At 40.1% G+C, this 21,771-nt stretch overlaps 1 protein-coding gene across 1 annotated transcript; it reads left to right on the top strand.

Moving 5' to 3' along the window:
• Window positions 1–519: 519 nt before the first annotated feature.
• On the top strand, window positions 520–21,149 carry stum (stum, mechanosensory transduction mediator homolog). The gene is made up of 3 exons (XM_085771012.1): window positions 520–909; window positions 14,769–14,967; window positions 18,205–21,149. The coding sequence occupies exons 1-3, from the start codon at window positions 699–701 to the stop codon at window positions 18,230–18,232; spliced, it is 438 nt and encodes a 145-aa protein (XP_085627138.1). The 5' UTR covers window positions 520–698; the 3' UTR covers window positions 18,233–21,149.
• Window positions 21,150–21,771: the final 622 nt, after the last annotated feature.

The raw sequence follows: 21,771 nt of genomic DNA on the forward strand, positions 1-21,771 counted from the left end.
TGATTTTACGGAGAGTGAGAGAGAGGGAAAGAAAGAAAGAAAGAAAGAAAGAAAGAAAGAAAGAAAGAAAGAAAGAAAGAAAGAAAGAAAGAAAGAAAGAAAGAAAGAAAGAAAGTGCTGCACACTTTTGAGGATTTTTCCAAAGACAACTTTAAGGAGGAACTGATGCAGCATCTCTGAAGAGGATGTTAGAATCAAATGTCCGACCCCAGTGACATCTGAGGAGCCAGTGTGGTCACTGGAAGGGACAGAATAAGGACAAGTCAACAGTCTGGATGAGAAAAGTCTTCACACTCTTTCTTGCTGGGACTCTGACAGCTTTAAGTATGAGGTGACTTCTCCAGAGGAATTTAGAGGACAACAGCTCCCTAGTGTGGACTGAGATTTACTTGAATAATCCTTTTAAAAAAAATTGACTTTTGGAAAACTCCTCCAGAATAGATTTCTGATTGTTCTTTGATTGTTTTTTTTGTTTTTTTACCATTTAACAACAGACTGAAACTGCTGTTAAACAACTTGCCTATGTTGTTATTTATTAGTAAATGTGACTGGTGAGGCTAATGTTTTACTGAATTCTCAATCAATACAATCAATTACTATTTGCCTTGAGCTGAGTCACTAACAGTCTAAACCCAGAGGGAGGATTGCAGCCTCATTCATCAGCAGCTAGTTTTAGTCTTTATTCACAGAACAGAGGGATGGCACAGAAAGCAGGAGGAACAGAGCAGGGACGTGTTAAGACAGGGGACAATCTAGGGGCCAAAGCTATGGCCGGGGCCCCTACAGCTGGCGGAGGAGTGATAGTAGAGGTCAGGGAGAAAAAGGGACCTCTGCGGGCTGCGATACCCACAATGCCTTTCCCTCTGGCTGTTATCTGTCTGTTTCTGAACACCTTCATACCTGGACTCGGTAAGTTGACAATCAGGCTTTCTTCTTCTCTCCATGTGTAGAATTCATCCTGTTTGCATGAGAGAGGGACCATCTGTCCCCTGTAACTTCTCAGTCTTTATGTCCGCTCCTCTGTGTAAAAAGAAAGAAAAATAAGTTTGCAAAGTACCGGTAACCAAGTAAAAATCAAAGACTGCAACTGTGAGAGAAAGTAAACATGCAACGCTGAAACAGTGAAATGAGACACTGAGTGGTCATGATGAAACTTGAATACCCACATGGACGTGAGGAGTTTATAGACATGGTGCAAGCAGGCAAACCAGCAAACAACAAGGTTAACAAACAAGAAGAAAAAAAACATAGAGGAATGAAAAGTGGAAAGTTTATGACTGAGAAGTTAAAATTAGTATGGTAAAAAGAAAAAAGAAAAAGCTTAGGCTGCTAAAAGCAGTTTTTTTTTTTAACTCATCCTTGAGAAAACTGGTAACATTTCATGCAGAGGACACTGTGAATCTGCCTCTGTGTGTGTCTGTGTGTGGCTCCATGTGTGAAACAAGGGGTGATAGTGAGAGATAGTGAGATACCCTTTAGTGTTAAGATGAGAGCATCGGGCTGTAAATAACGTGTGGCCTCAGTCTGGCAGGTGTTAATGCACAGTAAATGCGGTGTCTGGATGCCACCACAGCAGGTAGAAATGTCATCACTTTGGGAATAAACACCTCTCGCAGGTGTCATGATAATGGGCGGCAGCATTATCACAGCAGGCAGAGACATCATCGCTGTGGGTAGGCTCATTATTATAGGTGGAAAACCTGACATTGTTGTTTGATGTTGTAAACTTGGCAACTTGTAGTTTATTGTCCAGGGCACCGATGCAATATCAGGGAACTCAACAGTGTTTTAATAATGACAAACGTTGGAACGTTTCAGCCAAAACTGTTTTCTGCCTGTTTAGCCTGTGAAATGATACCTAAGAATCTTATTTTTGTTTCTGATAGCAGCTTTCTAGGATGAGTTATTGGCAGTTTACAACGAGATCATCCACAAAGAAACAGGTTGATTTAAGAAGATATCTCTACAAATGCACAAGATCACAACAGCATCCAGATACACTTGTATGTAGCCATGTAGCCATTCAGACATGAACTGAATTCTATGATTGCATAAAACTCAAATTAATACCACTGTGAAAGAAGTTACACTCCTAGCTTTGAGTCACAACATTTTAAAATGAATTGCCATGACTCTTGGACACAGCGCACAACTATAAACACCCCTACAAGATTCAGTGCTATTTGACTTATTGTGTTATTGGAGCAGCGTGATGAGTTCAAATGGCTCTGGTTCACTGTGTGCTCACTGTGTGCTCAGTGCTCCATGTGTAAACCCTAATAATGTAAGGACTTAGTTATAAAAATCCATCTGAGGGTCACTGTGTGTATTTTATTGTAGATTCACATGCAGATTCAAATCATGATCTATTTTTAGGATGTCTCCTCCATCTGTCCTACTGTTTGTTTTTCCTCCTGGCTGGATGCGTGTGCATGTGTCTATAGTAAGATTATGTAACATCTGGTATCTTAAGACTCTCTGTTCACTGTTTCCAGATCTTATTCACACTGGTACTCGATACAAACACAAACACACAGAACAAGAACATGTAGCCGTTCATGACGTGTTGATTGTGTCGTGCAGAAAACTGCAACAACAAACTCACAAGTGAGGTTCACGTCTCCATAGCAATCACTGACACCCAGTCCATCGCCAAATAACCCATAACGTGTCCTCTATGTCCTTCGACTCTGATCTGTCATTCATTACTCTCCAGGGAGTCTGTCTGTGTGTGTGTGTGTGTGTGTGTGTGTGTGTGTGTGTGTGTGTGTGTGTGTGTGTGTGTGTGTGTGTGAGAGTGTTTATTTAAGTGTGATTGTGTATCCTCTTTTCTTCGCTTTGTCCCTTGACTCTCTCTCTCTTTTTGTGTGCTTTCTCTTTTAGCTTTCACTGTTGAAGGAGATTTACAAATTCTCTGATTCAACCTTTTTTCTTTCTCTAACCTCCACACACATTCATCCCTTTTATTTGCTGCAACATTTCACAATAAATGTTGAATTTTTAACTGCTTTTGTAAATGCCACAAAGAGCTGTGCAATAAGCCTGGGTCAGCAAACACAAAGACCCAAAACACCTAGTTACTTCCCTCCTTTTGGCTGAAATGTTTCCCCGTCTAATATTGCCCCAAACATGTATGAAAAGCATAATTGCTCATCCGAGTGTGTGTGTGTAAATTGTCTGAATGCCTTGACATTTCATTGAATAGCTGCGGCCAGTTGCCATGACAACACTGACTGAAATGAACACAATGCATGCGGGATACGGTGGGATATGGCTCTGGCTCTTGTCAGAGCACAACAACATATCCTGCAGACATGCAGACACGCAGGTGTATGAATAAACACACACACACAAACCTGCACACAGACAAAGAGTATGTGCTCGGTGACAAATAATGTTGGACACTTTTATAGCACAACAGATCGCACCTGGTTCCTCGGTATTGCTTTATGCAACATGTGCAGAGCAACAGTGACTGCATCCGTAAAACATAAAAACTCATTAAAATGGAAATACTAGGCTTTCAAAACATTTTCTGAAGATGACAGTGTGTGTAATATATTATTCACATTTCAAATTGTGGAGAATTTATCTTTTGTTCCTTTGTGTAGTATATTCAAAGTACATGATTTGACTCCAGTCATCATCCACAGGGCAACTTTGCCTTTTATTGTGAAATAAAACTATGTTCTCATCCTCAAATGTTAAGTTGAGGTTTGGTTTACGTTCCAAAATGACTTCAGGTTAGCATTTCATCTTGGTTTGGCTTAAAATAACTAGGCTACTTATTCAATCTGTTTGTCGTTTTGCTAAGCAGAACTTAGCTTTAGCTTTTGACTTGACAGGCAAGAAAAGAGGTCGAGAGTTCAGCATTTTATGTCATTCCTTTAGGGGAGAGTGGGGTAAGATGAGTCACTTTTCATATTCAGGATCACTACATCAAGACATAGTTGTGTTGCTAACTAACATATCTGCGTATTTCAGGACGTTGTACATCACCACAAACAAACAGAACATTCTGTTTTGAAAATATGTCCAAAAAAAGGGGTCTCGTGGCTCAACTTAGCCCATGTATGGTTGAGCATATAGGAGCAGGGGTCAGTTAGCCACCCCCCTCCTTCCAAACTGCTGGGACCTCCGGCTGAGCCACCAACTCATGAGGTTCTGTGATTACACTGCATCCAAACGTTAAACCACTCTACCCATGTGGTCCTTACCTTCCCAGACTCCATGAAATGATGCCTTCCTCCTAAATATTTGGTCACATGCTCAATTTTTCTCAATTTCCTGCATCTCATCTTACCCCACTCTCCCCTACTCATCCCAGAGCTGTTTCCAGTGGTGGAGTGTGATACCATGGTAACTCTTCTCAAGCACCAACTGAAGTTAGCATGCAAACCAGCAGTAGGAAGTGAGGACTTGATTCAGGCTGCCCTACAGTAATAGTATATTTGTGTGTCTTTGTGTCAGTCTGTGTGTTGTTGTTGTTGTTGTTGTTGTTGTTGTTGTTGTTGTTGTTGTTGTTGTTGTTGTTGTTGTTGTTGTTGTTGTTACAACAAACCTTGTCGCTGTGGCGAAGAGCTAAAACATGATGATCACCGATATGAAAAGTATCTTTTTATAACCCCAATAACATGACATGGGGTTTGAAACTATAAATAAGACTATTGCAAAGATAAATGATAAAAACTTCCTTCAGTGATCTTTTTCCTTCTAAACTTGTTCCTGATAGGAAAGTTGCATGATACAGTCAATGGTTCCAACCCATGGACCCAGGACCCTACAACCACAGCAGAGAGACGAGAGGACGAGGAGACTATGTTAAAACAGAACAAATGCTACTGTATTTGCACATGATGAAAGAAAACAAATTTTAAAAAACATTGCTGTTAACACATTATCCCACTGACCTATACTGAACTGTTAACACATTGGGGGCGTTTTTTTCGTGCAATATTCACGAATCAGGTTTTTATTTTTATTTTTCAAACCCATGGTTTTCGTCAAGAGTTATGTTATGTTCAAATGTTATGCAGCGAAAAATGCAACATAATATTTTGTGTGCGTGAGGTCGATTTTTCTTAGCTTCGCTGCCGAATATTACGCAATTTTGTATCTTTAATTTATTCACATTCTTGTTTAGAGCTGTGGTGCATAACTTTTTTATGAGCCAAAATGCGTGCTAAAGTGCCCTCTTCATTGGTTAGGATGTGCTGTATTTGCCCTTTTTTTTCTTTTCGCCCCTGCCCTTCAAAAAGTCTGTGCATGCCACTGGTGGTAACAGATCACCTGAGTGGGTCAAGGGAGGAGGTATAGGCTACATGCTAATCTACACAAGCTAACAGTGCCACTCATGGCAGCAGCAAACGTTCAGTCAGATCAGGCTGTGGAAAGCTACTCAACATAATGTGAAGAACTGCTGTGTTCATGTTCTCATATAAACCTGGCTCTCAAGCGGGGAGCATACGTCAGTCTGACTGCCCAAAAGTCCGACGGCTCATTTCTCCGACTACCCATTCTACAGTGTTAAGGTTAGGTTTAGGGTAAGGTTAAGGGTTAGGGCTACTTAAGTCGGAGAAGTGAGAGGTCGGACTAATGGACGCAAAAATAAAGAAATGTATGGTCGGAGAAATGGGTAGTCACATTAACACGTTAACATTTTCGTGTCTCCCACATTCTGTGTTATAAACTGTTTTCTTGTCTGTACAACATCTATTGCACGTCTGCCTGTCCTGGGTGAGGGATCCCTCTTCTGTTGCTCACCCTGAAGTTTCTCCAATTTTTCCCTGTTAAAGGGGTTTTCTATGGAGTTTTTCCTCAGTGGATGTGAGGGTCTAAGGTCAGAGGATGTTGTTATCTGTGCCGTAGCGTATACCCCCGCAGCCCCCGCGAGGCAGGGGGCCCCCGCATACCGTGAGGCCCCCGCCTGTAAAGCCGAGTATCCACCGAATCAACAGTCTTTTTTTTTTTTTACCGCAACATACGGTTCACGTCATGATAACTTCTGTATTTTGGCTATTCAAACTAGTCCAGAGTTCTCTTTGTTTGATATTTCAAGTCATTGCCATCAGAGCGCTGGTTTGAATAGAGGGATGAGGGAAGTGAGGGAAGGATGGAGGGATGGAGGTAGGGATGATTGGATAGAGGGATGTGGTTAGAAGGGGATCATCCCTATGTTCCCCGGGTCCTATGTTCCCCACTTTGTATGGGACCGGGGAACATAGAACCTTTTTTCTAAAAAATGTTCCCCGCTTTTCCCCAATAGGGTCCTATGTTCCCCTCTGTGTCCAAACCGGGGAACGCTTTTCCCCAAAAGGACCCGGGGAACATGCAATAGGGTCCTATGTTCCCCAGTATGTATTGCAACCGGGGACCCTTTTTGGTAAAAATGAGGAACATAGGACCCATTTTCAAAAAGAGGGTCCTATGTTCCCCCATAGTGGAACATAGGACCCGGGGGTATGCTCCCGGTTAGAAGCTGCCTGGATAAAGGGAAGAAGGGGAGGATGGATCGAGGCAAACAGAGGTATATGTACAGTTTATTTGTTTATTTGTTTATTAAGATCCCCATTAGCTGCAGCAACGCCACAGCTATTCTTCCTGGGGTCCAACAGTATCAAATATACAGTTGAAAACACAAAACATAAACATTATAAAAATTTAAAACAAAAAAAACAAGTGAGCGATATGCTTAACCTAACAAAACAAAAACAGAATAAGTGTTTACATTTCTTAACTGTGCTTCATTCATTCTTCGTTATATTAATTGTTCACATACTAATCCGATTACCCACATTTCTACATATCATATATGTATACATCATTACACATCACACATCATACTTGTATATACATTCATTCTACCGAATATACATTATAATAACACATATCCTATATCCATCGAAATATACTCCATATATAAATATACCATGTTGTCTTACTTTGATAAATGCTGTTTTATTAATATTTTGAATTTCTTTGTGTTCGTGGTGAGTTTGATATTTTTCGGCAGTGAATTCCATTCTTTCATACCTCTATACAACACCGTACGCTTGATGGCGTTAGATCTTGCTTTAGGTAATGTAAAGTTTCCTACAGCTGCATGTCTGGTGATATATTTATGACTCTCTGCACTAAAAGCGAGGTTTTTAAACAAGATAACAGGTGTTTTTAGGACAGATATATTTCTAATAACAACAAACAGTGGTGAGTACAATAGTCTGTCTTTGACCAGTAACCAGTTAAGTTTCTTGTGCATAGAAATTATCCTTGTCCTGTAGTCACACTTAAGTATTGTGCGGGCAGCTCTATTCTGTATACATTGTAGTTTATTTAACATGTCTCCAGTGGCATTTGACCAAACTGCTGGGCAATAGTCGAGATGTGATAATATTATCGATTGGATTGCTGTTTTCAAGATGTTTATATTTATAAAAGTTGCATGTCTTCTTAGAATTGATATACCTCTACCCATCTTTGCAATCATATTATTAATGTGTTTTTTCCACGATAATTTGTTGTCAACTGTCACTCCCAGCAATTTGGTCTCATGTACCTGGTCTATAGTGATATCTTTGATTTTAATATTTAATACAGGATTTCTATCAATATTATGATTTGAGCCTACAATCATGCACTTGGTTTTAGATATGTTCAGGACCAGCTTGTTTTCTTTAACCCATTCAGCCACACTTTCTAGTTCCTTATTCATAATAGTTTCTAATACATTATTAGTAGATGCTGATGTATATATGGTTGCGTCATCCGCATACATAACTGTGTTAGCCTTCTCTAATACATACGGTAAATCATTTGTGAAAATACTGAATAATAAAGGACCAAGGCAGCTCCCTTGAGGTACTCCACAGTAGGCTTGACTGGTGACTAGAGGTGGTTGAGGGATGGCCCTGCTCCTGAACATAAGCCAACCAGTTAACTCCATTAGCAGTAGAGTATCCATTCCTTGACTCACTAGCTAGTAAGCTACTGTATGGTGAGGTGGCCTGGCTGTGAACATCGTTAATCATGGTGGCGGAACATCGTGGTAGTTTCCACTCACTGCTCACCACACATAGAGCTAATGACTGTAGAGAGACGACCCTTTGGTGACTCCATGCGAAGCCAAAGTGTGGAATTACAGGAATATTTGTGACCGCAGCCTTAGCCACAGCCACATTCACCAACAGCAGGTGATCCTCCCCGCCGGCCGGAGGCTGCACTCAGATCTGTGTCACAGCAGCTTCAGCCACATTCAGCTGCAGCATATGATTATCCTTCACCTGCTAGCGCCATGCTGTGTACCAACTACCTTTTGGTTTGGAGCTCTACCCTTGTGACTTGTATTCTGATTGTTGATTGTTTAGATGTGCACATCAGTATGTGCACTGTGCGTTCTGTCACTGTTGACAACCGTTGGTCCTGCAGTAAATCCTCTGTGAAGTAGCTATAGCAGCTGTACAAAAAACACAACATCCTGCATTGGTGTATGTTTGTTTGAGCGCAGCCTACACTGCCAGACCTACTGGAAGCGCCGTTAGTGTTCTTGTTATTACGGAGAATTCTTCTGGGGGTCAACAGAAGTTACTCACTATAGCTTTAACTGGTCTGACGTATTTTGGAGCATTGATTTAAAAAATAATAATAAAACTTGAATATTCATTTTAGGCTTTTGAACAATACAGCATGTGTTCTTCTGTCCTAAACTTGAATTACGTTTATAAAAGTTACCGTAATTAGAAAACCACAAATATGGTAGGCCTACTTCAACTGGTCAGCACATTAACCACTGTTACCATGGACACATAGGTCTTGGCTGAAAATTAGCATGGCGTTAGGAAAAGATTATGATTTAAATAAACAAATGTTGACTGGTGATACTCAAGTTGAGATGCTTTCCTAACTGAACCGTTTCCATATCCAGAGCTCTACATCAAGTTGGGAAATTCAAAGTGACAAACTCCCTCTCTTGGGTGCGCTTGTTGTTAACTGCACATTAATCCTGACTGACATTATGTTGCCAGAGCCGTAGATTGTCCCTGCAATGAAGAGTGAGTAAAAAATCAATTGGTGAGGACCACAGAAGCTGTTAGTCAGAGCAGTGTGAACTGATTCATGAGCTGTCGCCCTGTAAATAATTACACATAGTCATTGTGAAGGAAACTAGCTCACGAGCTGTGAGGTGATCTTTGCCATAAGAGGAATGGAAAGGGAGAGAGTTTCACACAGAGCTCAACTGAATATATGATTCTGCCCTCAGTGTGAGTGTGTGGGAGGGAGAGGTCATGTGTGTTTGTGTGTGTGTGCGCGCGCGTGCACGTGTACGTGTATGTGATTGATGGTAAAGATATTTGAGACACTGCATCAGTGCACCGGGTCATGTTGACATTCTGCCCCTGGATGTATGTGTGTGTGTGTGTGTGTGTGTGTGTGTGTGTGTGTGTGTGTGTGTGTGTGTGTGTGTGTGTGTGTGTGTGTGTGTGTGTGTGTGTGTGCACGTGCGCACGAGAGAGAGAGAGAGAGAGAGAGAGAGAGCTTTGGGACTTCCATCATTATGAGATTAGGCAGTAGCTCTAGTCTAAAAGAAGGACATTTTTGTTTGTCCTCCTAATTAACTTACCAATGGTTGAGCTGCATGTCAGAGCATTTAGAGTTGGTTTAGTTGAGGGTTCATAGACATGTAACAGTATGAAACATGTTCAGTGGTTGGTTTTAGGGTTTGATGGATTTGGAAAAAGCATGACTCTTACTTACACTTGTTTTATGGTACTCTGGTAACCATCACTCACATACTACACTGAATAATGACACTTAGAATTTGAGTGAATGCTTGTCAGACCGATAAATGGCAAAAGAAGAACATTATGTTTATTAAACTGCTGCTGCTGACAAATGTTTCAGAGGGATGTAGCTAATCATGCACAAGCATTCCTGTGTGATGCCAGGATGCTCTAATATGTCTGTTCTGTAACATTTGCCAAGGCTCCTGATGTTGTTTTTGTACATGAAGGCTAATAGGAAGTTTTAATCACAGAGATTGGCCATACAGTATGTTTGACCTGTATATAAATGAATCTTTTTCTGATTAACTGATCAGGCACCATGCAGTTAAATATCAGTGTGCTGAGTAGTGAGAAGACATGTATTGGTAAATTATTTTTCTTGGCTCTTGAGCAGCCGACTCAGTCAGAGGAAGTCTGTATATCTCATGTTCTGGGCAAAAACAGAGTGATGCTCAGAAAATCTGCCTTTTTCAGTGCACAGTGTATGAAATAGATTGAATCATATTCAGTAACATGGTTTGGGATTTCTTTAAAATCACACCTGTGCTCCTCCTTAAATTGTTCCCCTTCTTTCTCCTCTTCTTTCCTCTGTCTTTTTTCTTCTCTTTATCTCTCCCGTTTCTCCTCTTCTCTATCTGTCTTTGACATGCTTACACTCCATCATTAACCTCCCACACTGCCAGTGGGTGCTGTAGAGTTCTCTGTGTAATTATAGTCATTAGTCTTGGTAATATCTAGGCAAAGACACATAGGCAAACACACACATACACACACATATGTGCACACACAGTTGAATCCCCCATATGCAACATCCAGAGGATCCAAAAGCTTCTCACGTCAAGGAATCAGTAAGAGAAGGGGCTTAAAGATTTATAAAAGATGTATTAACTTCTTATCACCACAGTTGAGCACACACACACACACACACACACACACACACACACACACATATATATATAGGTTCAGCAATCATCTCCACACATCCATCCACAGAAAGCTAATCCCTTGATCATTGGCCTTTTAGTTAGAAGCAGTTAGAGTAGCTTGAAAGGCAGCAGGAGGTCAGCTGCTGCAAACTATGGAATCAATTACCGTATATCAGTTATGATGTTGCCAGTGGTGTAGAATGACTCTTACACTATTGAAAGATTGCATGTTCTGCTGTTCACCAGACAAAGAGACAATAAAAGCACAGAAATCTGATGCCCAGGCTGCAAGTAATAGCAAAAATAAATCGAACAGTACATTTGATCTTAATGATTTTTAAAAAATATATAAACATGTGATTCTTGGTTATGAAAGCACAGAGAATTATCACCCAATGCTGCAGTTCCCCTCAGCTCTCTAAAGGGCTTCAGCATCATTCAGTTCATTGATTTGGTTTGATGACCCGCAGCCTTAGTGTTTTCATTCTGCATGTTAGTTTGGCCACAGATAAAAGCCATCTTCGGCCAAAAAGGTTTTGTAGACTAGATATCTGCCGAGCACCAAAAGGCAAAGACCTAGAATTAGTAAGTGGGTGGTGAATATAGTGAAGCATTTAGCAGCTAAGGAAAGGTCATGTAAACATAGCTAGAGTCAAGTGGCAGGAAACACAACTTCACATGTTTATAAACTGTTTGCTAACATACTGGCCATGACAACTGAGCTAATAATACATGTCAATAATGATGTCAGTGTTTGCAGTTTGTTTCTGCTGCACTGAATCAGCCAAATGATCAGATATGGATATTGCCATTTAAGGGATTCATAAAGAAAAAAAGATTTCCTTGGCTTAACTTTCTCAACGTTGTAAACATTTGCCACATTTCTTGAATAGCTGTAGTTGTGTGTGTGTTTTTTGGACGGTGGGTCAGAAAAACAAGCAATTTGAAGAAGCCAGTTTGGCCTCCATTCCCTCTCACCAAGTAACCAGATTAATCATTATGAATATAACCGTTACTTGCAGCAGCTCTAATGTACATGTTGATTATGTGACCAGCTGGGAGACACCACCAGACTGTATAGATCCTGTTTTCATGCCAGAAACTCAGACGGATGATGTATTATAACCAACCGGCCACCAGCTTGCTGTCAGTCATGGCTCATGTGTGGAGGTGGGCAGCTCCACCAGCAGCCAGAGCAGATGCTGGTGGGCGTGGCCTCTGCGACCTGAACATTTCTCTCAGCAGAGATGGTCTGATCAGACCAGACCAGACCAGCTCTGGGTGGAGGCTCATCTTATCCCACTGCTGCTCTTTCTGCAAGAGGTTTGAAATGAGCATCAGTTTAAAGCCTGAAAGAAAAAGAAAATATCTAATTTGTCTTTCTCCACGTATCTGGTGGTAGTTTTTTTTTTTCTTCTTCTTTTCTGCGGCTGCTTACTATTCTGGGATTGTGCCTTCTGGAAACCATTCCAGATAAGGCCAGTGTAGGCCATGTGAAAGTAAATATTATGGTGTTCATTCAGATTTGACAGGCATTATGGGACACACCGAGCATATCTGGTATGTCTGTGTTTGTAGAAAGTCGTTATGGCGGTGCTTTGAGTCCTCAAGTTGCCTGCTAATTGTAACTAATTAGAAAGAGACAGGGAAGTGAATATACTGTAGAGGAAAACAGAGCAACAGGCTGAGAGAGAAAAAGTGATAACTTCTACATACTTTAGCCTTTCCTTGCTCCCAAGAAAAGCAATGCAGCTGGCAGTCTGGCCGTTCTGGTTCATTCCTCCCCCAACCTGCTTGGCTTGCACTGTTATTTAAATTCCTCCAACGTGACAAGAAAAGGATCTTGCAGAAAGAGAAGGGCCAAGGCCATGATGCACAACGCCCACCAGGCATTTCTTGTGTTGCCTTCAGTTTTCACAGCATCCTCTTGAGGATTTATGAAAAGGTGCACAAAAGCCTGCAAAGAGAGAGTCTGAGCATTAGATGATTCTCTGAATAATTTCAAAAGGTCGGTTTTGTATAAATTAAAACATTTCTTAACCTCAATGAATCAAACAGTAAGAAAAAAAGCTCACATTCAGAAAATTTTACAAAAGATATTTCACACTCAGTGACATTTCATGGATACTAAGGAAATAAAATAGTGAAAAATAAAATGGTGTGGATTTACAGTAAACCGCTGTGTCTCATGTTAAGAATTAAAAACATGTGTAACTGAACAAATCCTATGTCCAGTGGATAAATTATGCAGGATGAAATCAGAAGCATCTTCATTGTCATATAAGATTGAAGAGTCTTAAGATGCAAAAATGTCCATTATTACGTAATTACAGTAATTCTCTGAAATGTGATGCCACTCATTTCCATGTAAGAATTTTGCTCTTGCGTGATAATATTTCTCCCAAATGAACTGTTCTGTGTTATGAGAAAAACACTTTCTGTTTTGGTTGGACCCACTTGCATTTGAGTGGGGACAGGACATTGAGGAAGTCAGTATTTCTAGAACTGTTATAATTCAAAATAAAAATTGTAGGTCATTCATAAAAATAAATAAGAACACTGTAGGAAGTTACAATGACAGCTAGCTAGGCAAATATAAATATGGAACTGATAGTAAGAGGTAGACCTGAGACACACACTTTGTAAAATCATAGTTTATATACACAGTGTGTGTGTGTATGTGTGTGTCCTTTCCCTGAGGGGATGTTGTTATGGAAACATTCTGTGATGAAATAATCTGATTTGTGTGCACTGGTTTACACTTGCCTCTGTTTGACACTCGCACACACACACACACACACACACACAGTGGATGGACTGTACAATGAACAGGTTCTGGGAAGTTGCAGGTCTCCAAATAACAGGATGAGAGGTGATATTGGATTTCATCCGGGCAGACAAGGATTGTGCACAGAGATAATCCTGTTTCAGCTTCGTAGCAGTGGAAGTGAGCATCCCTCTTGCTTTTCCCTCTACTCCTTTCCAAGGCGTAGCTCATTGCAGCCAGATACTCACCAAGAGTGGCCTCTTTAATACTGACTCACTTACTCCAGAGTGGCCAGAGTGAGATAAGACTCTATTGAGTGTTTTCAGTCTACACATGTCCACAGGACTGTATAATGATCCTACTAGGCTACAAAATGAATGTTTACAGTTTTAGTATAGTCATTCAAAACAATAGTTCAACATTTTGGCAAATTCACCTTTTGCCATAATCCCTATAGTCTTAGGGCTAAGTTCATTGCCTTTAATTGTCAGTGCAAGCTGTTTTTGGATCGGCGAGGCAGAGACACAAGCTGCTCAGCTAACGGAGGCTAATGGGATTTCTAGGTTTCCCTCGTCAAACTCATCAAATACACAATCCAACAACTCCGAAACATTGTTGTGGAGGTCACAAGTTCTGACCTGCACATTCACCACGCTATGAAATAATCATGTATAATTATGTTAGCTCACCAGCTCTCGTCTCTGCTCCACCAATCTAAAAACATCTTGCACCGACAATAAAAGGTAATGAACCTTACTACTCCTAGGGATTATGGCAATAGGCAAATTTGCCAAAATGTTGAACTATCCATTTAAGATGGAGGACCTAATGGATAAATCTTCACAGGACCACAAAGTTTTACAACTGTGCTTATCCCCTGATTTGAAATCTACTTGGTACAGATGCATTACTTATCACATTCCCTCACTAAATGCACTTCATTCATACTATTAAGCAAATGCTGCCAAGTTAATATGCTAATAAAAAAAAAGACCTGCATCAACTTGTTAGCAAGCAGTCATGGGGAGTGTGTATGGGATAAGTAAGCGCTACTGTGAATTAGCTGCACTGTTTCATTTCCACAGTCGACAGCACACGTCTCTTCTAGTTTATTTAATTGGAAAGTCTGCAGTCTTTGTCTGGTATATGTCAGTGGAAGTGAAGCAAAGTGGAGATCTCCTTTAAAGTCTTTTCATTCAATCATTTTTAGCTAAACACATCATGGAGACAAATGTGCCGATGCAAAAACAACAACTTTGAACTGTAACAAGATGTCTCTCTGGGTTTGTCCCACAGGAACCTTCATCTCAGCGTTCACGGTGCTATGTGGCGCTCGCAGCGAGCTCATCTCCCAGCGAGGCGTGTGCTGCGTGTTCTGGCTCAACGTGGCAGCAGCTCTGATCCAGATCCTGACGGCCGTTATCATGGTGGGATGGATCATGAGCATCTTCTGGGGAATGGACATGGTCATCCTCGCAAGTCAGTGGCTCTCTGTGTGTTTATCCTTCTCTCTTCTCTTCACCTTTTATCTCACTCCTCTATCTTTTGTCCGTGTCACATGTACCATGCAGGAGGAGAGCATCTGAACTCCATCCAAACAATTCACAACATTTTGACTGTGTGAAAACAGAAGTAAAACACTTGTCTAACAAAAATATCTATTTTTCAGGTGTTGAGATCAAACATTATTATTTCTCTGTTGTAGACCTTTAGCCTATAAGTTACAGTCAAAAGTGCTACTAAAGATGGCAGGCTACAGCATTTAGTAAGACCAGGGTTCATACACATTTGAAATGTCAAAATTTGATACTTTTTTCAGACCCTAATTTCCAGACTTCTCGGGGGGAAAAAACAGTGTATCTGAAGCATCTGCTTCATATTCAGGTGTGTGGACAAATTGCAAAACATACCAGTGAGTCACACTGTGCCACAAGTCTTACACCCATACATGGTTGACTCTTTGGTGCAGCTGAAAAAAGACTCTACAAATGCAATTACTCCTGTTTGATCAGTTTTTCCTTTTTTTAGGAAACCATATGAGATAATTAAATCTCAGGTGCCACAGACCTTCTGTTGAATTTGGGAGGCACTGACAGACTAACTTATTATAGAAGCTCTTTTCACTTCCCAGGCTTGTTGATAATAACAAAAACGTGGAGTATTGCCAGTCGCCTTGTGTTCAGTGTGAGGTAATTGGCAGCCGTGGCACAGATTGGTTTCGAGGGGCTTATATTTTCAGAAGCATCTGATTTAAGAGAGAAATAAAGTAGTGTGCACTGATGTATAACCAAGTGCCAACACACACACAGAGTCACTACTCTCTCGCTGCACCGAGGCAGCCGTTGTATCTGTCTGTGTGTATGTGGATGTGTATTTGAGGTAATTGCTGCCTGCGTGTGCATCCGTACATGCACATGCCTGCAAGAGTTTGTGTGTGAGTGTTGCGCCTGTGTGTGAGGTACAGTAATTGTGTGGGAGTGAGCGGCCCCCCCGGTGTGTTTTTGTTCACTGCTCTCTCTCAGGCCTCTGGCCACACGTCAATTCAACTGTTGCTGCTGAGATCTATAGTTTCTGTTAGCGCTCACAGCTAGCCGTATTGAATATCTATATTGAATATGAAAATGATTTCCCTGGTAGAACCGAGGGTCAGATCAACATACTGAAGTCATGCACACTCCTTCATGCTAAGATTAATTATTACTTAACTACTCATCACCATAATCCATGTCTTTGGGCTTCAGGCTCCCATTAAGATATTCCATCTTTCCTCCTCCAGAGTCCACGCAATGAATCACTCTGATAATTTGGCATATTTATCAATTTTCTCTTTCCCTTCCTGTCTCTCTATTCCTCTCTAATAAGCTTGTGTTGCATATAATCAATGTATTCTTTATTTCCATATCTTCATCTCTACTAACTCCCCTCCTTTTCTTTCTCCATCTATCTAATGATCATGGCATTATCTTCCTCCCACTGATCGCCTTCCTCCTGCCTTTCTCTCTATCTAATGATTGTTCCTATTTGATCTTGCTCCCTCTCTTTCTCTCTCACATTATTCCTCCCACTCTCGGCCCAACCCCCCAGTCTCCCGCTTTGCCTCAATTTCTTCTTCACTTTTTGTTCTTCATACTGGCTCCGTCTCCCTCTTTTCCTGTCTCCATCTCTTACCGTCAATTGATCCAACACACTGGGGTTGTGTTACAGCGTTTGTTCGGAGGTTGTTGTTTTTTTTCACGTGGAAAGCTCCAAGAGTTTGTTGTTTTGTGTTAACTCAACTTCACAAATACATGGAGTGCACGGAAACTTGAAAATAAACCATGACTAACTGTCTCTGTCTTGTTTCCTCTCTCCTCCTTCTGCTCTTCTTCCTCATCAACCAAAGTCTCTGATGGTAGGTGTTTCTTTTCACTTCACTCACTATCAACTGTTTCCCAGTGAGTTGATAAAACTGTGGAATGACATAGAAGCATATCACAGGATGAATGTCATCTTGACTAAAATTAACACAGATATCGAGCCTGCCAAGACAAATAACCACATTTCCCAGGCTTAGAAATAACATTTATTCAGAAGTTTCTCACGACCTCTCATCTGAGCCGTACAAAGAAATGACAAGGTATGTTCAGTGTCCACAAAGAGTTCAAGCATCAAAGTTCATTCTTGAGTTTGGAAATAGTGCCCCGTTTATTGGTTCACAATATTTTAACCATATCATATGGTTATGCACAAACTCTTCAAGGACTCACACTGGCTTAGAAAAAATATCAGAGTTCATTCTTGACCTTGAAATTAGTTGTTTGAAAAAAAAAAAAACTCGAAGGTAAACTGACTAGCTTACTAACTTCTCTAAGAGCTTGTGTCACACAGTCTTACAGCAGTCAGTGGTTGGAGTTTGGTTAGTTGGTGATGAAGAGTATAATATGTAATATGGTTGAAAGCATCATGACCACTGAGCAATCTGTATCTGATAATTGGCAAGAAATTTCCAGAATAACTGGCACCATTTGTTTAAAGACGCCCTGTGGAGTTTTATTCATGTACACAGAGTTGTTTTGAAAAAATTAAGTTAAAGAAAAGTGCTTTTTCTTTCTCAATAAATATTACTTTTGGAAGATTTTGAAACTGCCAATGCTGATGCAGATGCTAACAAAATAGCAAACACTTCAAAACATTCCTCTGTGGTTCTACTAGAAATAGGAGGCAAAGATTGAAGGTTCTTCCTGTTCAGGACCTATTGACCTACAGTAGCCTATGTCTTGAAATAGCACGACGGCTCCTAGTAAAGATCAGCTCAGATCACCATGGGTAATACAAACTGTGAAATGTTACTCTCCTGATTCAAGAAATGTTAGTTCATTAATAAATTAAGTTTGTTATGCATCTCTGATGGAGTCTCTAATCGATCTCAAAGTCAGAGCAGTACTGTTTAGCACTTTAGAGAAGTTCAGGTTGGCTGCCAGTCCAGACAATACTTTATCTTTAAGCTGTAGCTCCTGTTGTGGTTACAAGCCTCTCTGCTTTCACTTTGTTCAACTAAATGAAATAAAAAAAGGCAAATACTGTCAAAAGTTTAGAATAAATGTTTTGTAATTCCTTGCAGTGTTTTAAAACCCTCTTATTTCTGGACATAAAAGCCAGATTCAACAGCTATAGTATTTCTACAAGTGGTCAAAGATCTTTTTCATCCCCCTCCCTTTGTCTCCACCTCACCTTCCTCTTCCTCAGGCTGTAGGGACCAGGGGATTCCCCAAGATGTCTGAGAGATGTCGCTCTTGTGTTTCCTGATGGATCAGGAGCACGTTAACTCCTGACGCCTGGCGGTGACCTTTACCTTTGTGCTGACCTGTAGCTGACAACAGAGAGAGGCAAAGACGAGATGAAAATGGTTTAGTCAAGAGACTGCCCCTTGTTCAAGTATTTGATTGCTGGCTGGTGACTGACAACATTTAGACACAACAGGAGACAGTGACAAGAAATCACCTGAATAAGAAAAACAATGTGTTTGTATGTTGTTGAGAGATCCTAATGTAATGATCCTGATGTTTAAATTCTGTCTTTTGATTGTTTTTACTGGATCAATTTGACTAAAACCACAAATCTGTAGAAACTGCAGGTCACTAACATTTGGCCTCCAGGAAATGATGGAATTAATGAAGAAGACAAAACAATTGATTAGCATGAGGACGAGAAATAATTCAGGCACTGATTTGATCATTTAGTTTTTCGGTTTGAGAATTTTGCCAGAATCCAGTTGTAGAAAATAAAAAAATAAAATAAAAAAGACAAATTCTATCCATAGCAACGCTGCTCTAACAGATGTATTTAGCTCAGTGATGAATTACCTATCCTTGGGCATAAAACAGTGATTGAGTTCCCACTGCCTGTGAACAGCGGTTCATTTCAGTGTTCGATGTTCATCAGTGAGTTTTACTGTTTCAAAAACTGACTTTAGCATTAGCTACATTTTGCTGCTCTGAAAAGGTAAGGTACAGTTTATATAACTTAAATGGGTTTGAGGTTTTCATTCTTAATCACATTCAGTCTTCTCTAAATTGTGAGGAAAACAGGGTTTCCTTGTAAACAGCCAGTTTTGCACTATAAGGTTCATAAAAAGTTCAGAATCAACCGTTCTTCAAACAACGAGTGTGGAACAGATATGTTATCAAATTATACATGTCTCTGGCACTTCATATTCAGTGTATACGGTCTAAATTATAGTATTTTGATTATATGAAGGTGTTAGCAACCCTACCATTAGTTTGAGTGTTGGCACAACACAGTGTTTAATAGCAGGATCATTTTTGCTACATCTCACAGTGGGCCCCTCATTGCATGGTATCCTGAAATGTCAGGGCTGTGTGTAAAAATGACTCATCCTTCCCGATAATTATCAGATTTGAACTGTCGTACCTCTTGAATGTGTAAATCAGTGTCAAAAGAATATCTCACATTATCCGTGTTGTATCTAAATTGCAGGTTTCAAAATATCAGCTCTCATTACAGGCCTCACTAGCGAATTTCAGTCAGCACCCTGTCTGTCACATTACAACAGAAAGACTCAGCTACAGTCACATCACAGAGGGTGTGACTGGGGGTGGGAGAGGGGGGGGGTTGTGCTTGAATAGCCAGTTTTGGCACATTTCCACTTATAGACAAGAGTCACTGTGAGTAAACAGCTTCCATAAGCAACTCCAGTAGAAATATTAACGTAAGATTCAAAGTACAAAACCAAAATGTGTACATTATCTACTGTATGTGGGTGTTTGTATGTGTGACTTGTGTGCAATGTGAGTGGGGAATACTAAGCTGTATGTGGTGTGAACTCAGTATTACTATATGGAAGGATATGTAGGTTCTACTGTAAACTCATAAAAGTGTAACATTTAACACACTGCCTGTGTTACAAGTGTCCAAAAAAGGCTTTTCCCTTGATACCACATTGGCTTGTATTATTGGCTTATTTCCCTGACAAATATCCAAGAGTATCAAAAGTCAAACAGCCTTAAATGAAAAGAATCAAACCAGGTAGCTTGAGCCAAAAAAAACTGATGCAAAGCAGTAAATCAAAATTACTGCAAGTGTATTTGAAGGTAATCAATGCTCGGCTCAGTTACTCGTGGAGAAACTCTTATTATTACAGCTTTTATGAAAATGTAGTACAGCATTTGTGGGTAAAAGTTGAGATAAAATCGTTCAAAGTGAAATCCAAACAGTGTGTGTGTGCCTCTACAAAGATCATGCTGTGATATCCCTCCCTCCCATTCATTTGACTTTGATGTATCTCTTTGATTGAATTCATTATCTTAGCCAAATGCCTTTTTCAGAGTACTGCTGTATTTTGGATTTTTTTAAAGACAACACTGATGACTTTCTGTTTTGACTGTGTATATGTTGTATAGTTTTTGTGTGTGTGTGAGAGAGATGATGATGATATTTTATGCCTTACAAATGAGCAATGTTCTCCCTGAAGTGTTTCTGTAGCAGTGGTGCTGGAGTTTCTTTATAGACTTAAAATAAGTGTTATATAGGTGACATAATAATCAACCTTTCATGGATTCTGTTTCTGAAATGTTTTTTTTTTCAATGATGATAGTGTTGTGTTTGCTTTTCGATTGTAGAATGGACATACTGCCATGTACAGTTTTCTGCATGCATATCTTTGGTGTAAAACGACTGTACAGAGATACACCACACAGACTAACTTAACTCGTTTAAGATTGTAGCTTTATTCTGTGACTTTGCAATATTGTTTTTATTTTAAGCCCAAGGTGACAGACATGAAATCTTGCTATTAAAAAAAGTTTTTTTTTGCTGAATACTTATGATTGAGTGTTGAATGTTTTTGATATAATGTGATTCAGTATTAGTCTATTTTTTCTTTTTCTTTTTCAAAGAATGTGCCTCTGTTTCACAACAACTTTGCACACTCACACCAGAGATCTTCCCAGCTTCTGAACTAGAACAGCAGATTTAGAACCCTGCTCAATGAAACAGAATGTGCACATTTTTATGTAAATAAATGATGTGTCAATTCCTATCCTATCTGTCTCATGAATAAACATGCCTATCTGAATATGGCAGAGCTTGTAACAGAAAACTGTATTTGACACTTTGGATGTTTTCTTTGGCTGCAGAGTTTGCTCTAAATTCTTTCTTTTTTAATACAGTTTACTTTTCAGACTTCTCAAACAGGAAGTAGAACTCTTAAGTGAGCATAGATAGCACTTTTTCTTCTTTATGTTTTAATGTGTAGCAATGTGACTGTCTAACAACTGCTCCACCTTGGTCATGACTTCCTCAACAACTGCTGAATGAACTGCCATGTTCCCCAGGGAACTCCCTTCTCCCTTCTGTCACTATGAAGTTGGCATTTGTGGTTTTGATGAAATGTTCTGCCAAACGCTGCAACGTTTGTCACGTTCTTGTCGCCCAAAGATGAGATACAACAGTTGATCCCTTAGTTTTTCTTTCAGGGCAGTTGATTGGTCAAACTCTCAATGTCCCATTACAAAAACAAGCTAAACTTCCATTAGCGTCAGCTTGTTAAGTGCCAAACAATTACTAGCACACTAAATGAAAATAGAAAAGTTGATAACAATTAAATGCTAATTAAACATAGACTCACACTTCAGCTTGTTAGCAGCATACTGTATGACATTAGCACTGGCCTTACAGTATCACACCTGCTAACATAGCTAGCATTGCTCCGCCATGTTCCTTGTAGGCCTACAACTTTGGCCTATTAAAGGACAACAGTAGGGCCACATATTCACAGATAAACAACATTATTATTATTATT

Source organism: Trachurus japonicus, chromosome 24 (assembly GCF_045865225.1).
Source record: "Trachurus japonicus isolate A0001 chromosome 24, Traja_1.0".
NCBI lineage: Eukaryota > Metazoa > Chordata > Actinopteri > Carangiformes > Carangidae > Trachurus > Trachurus japonicus.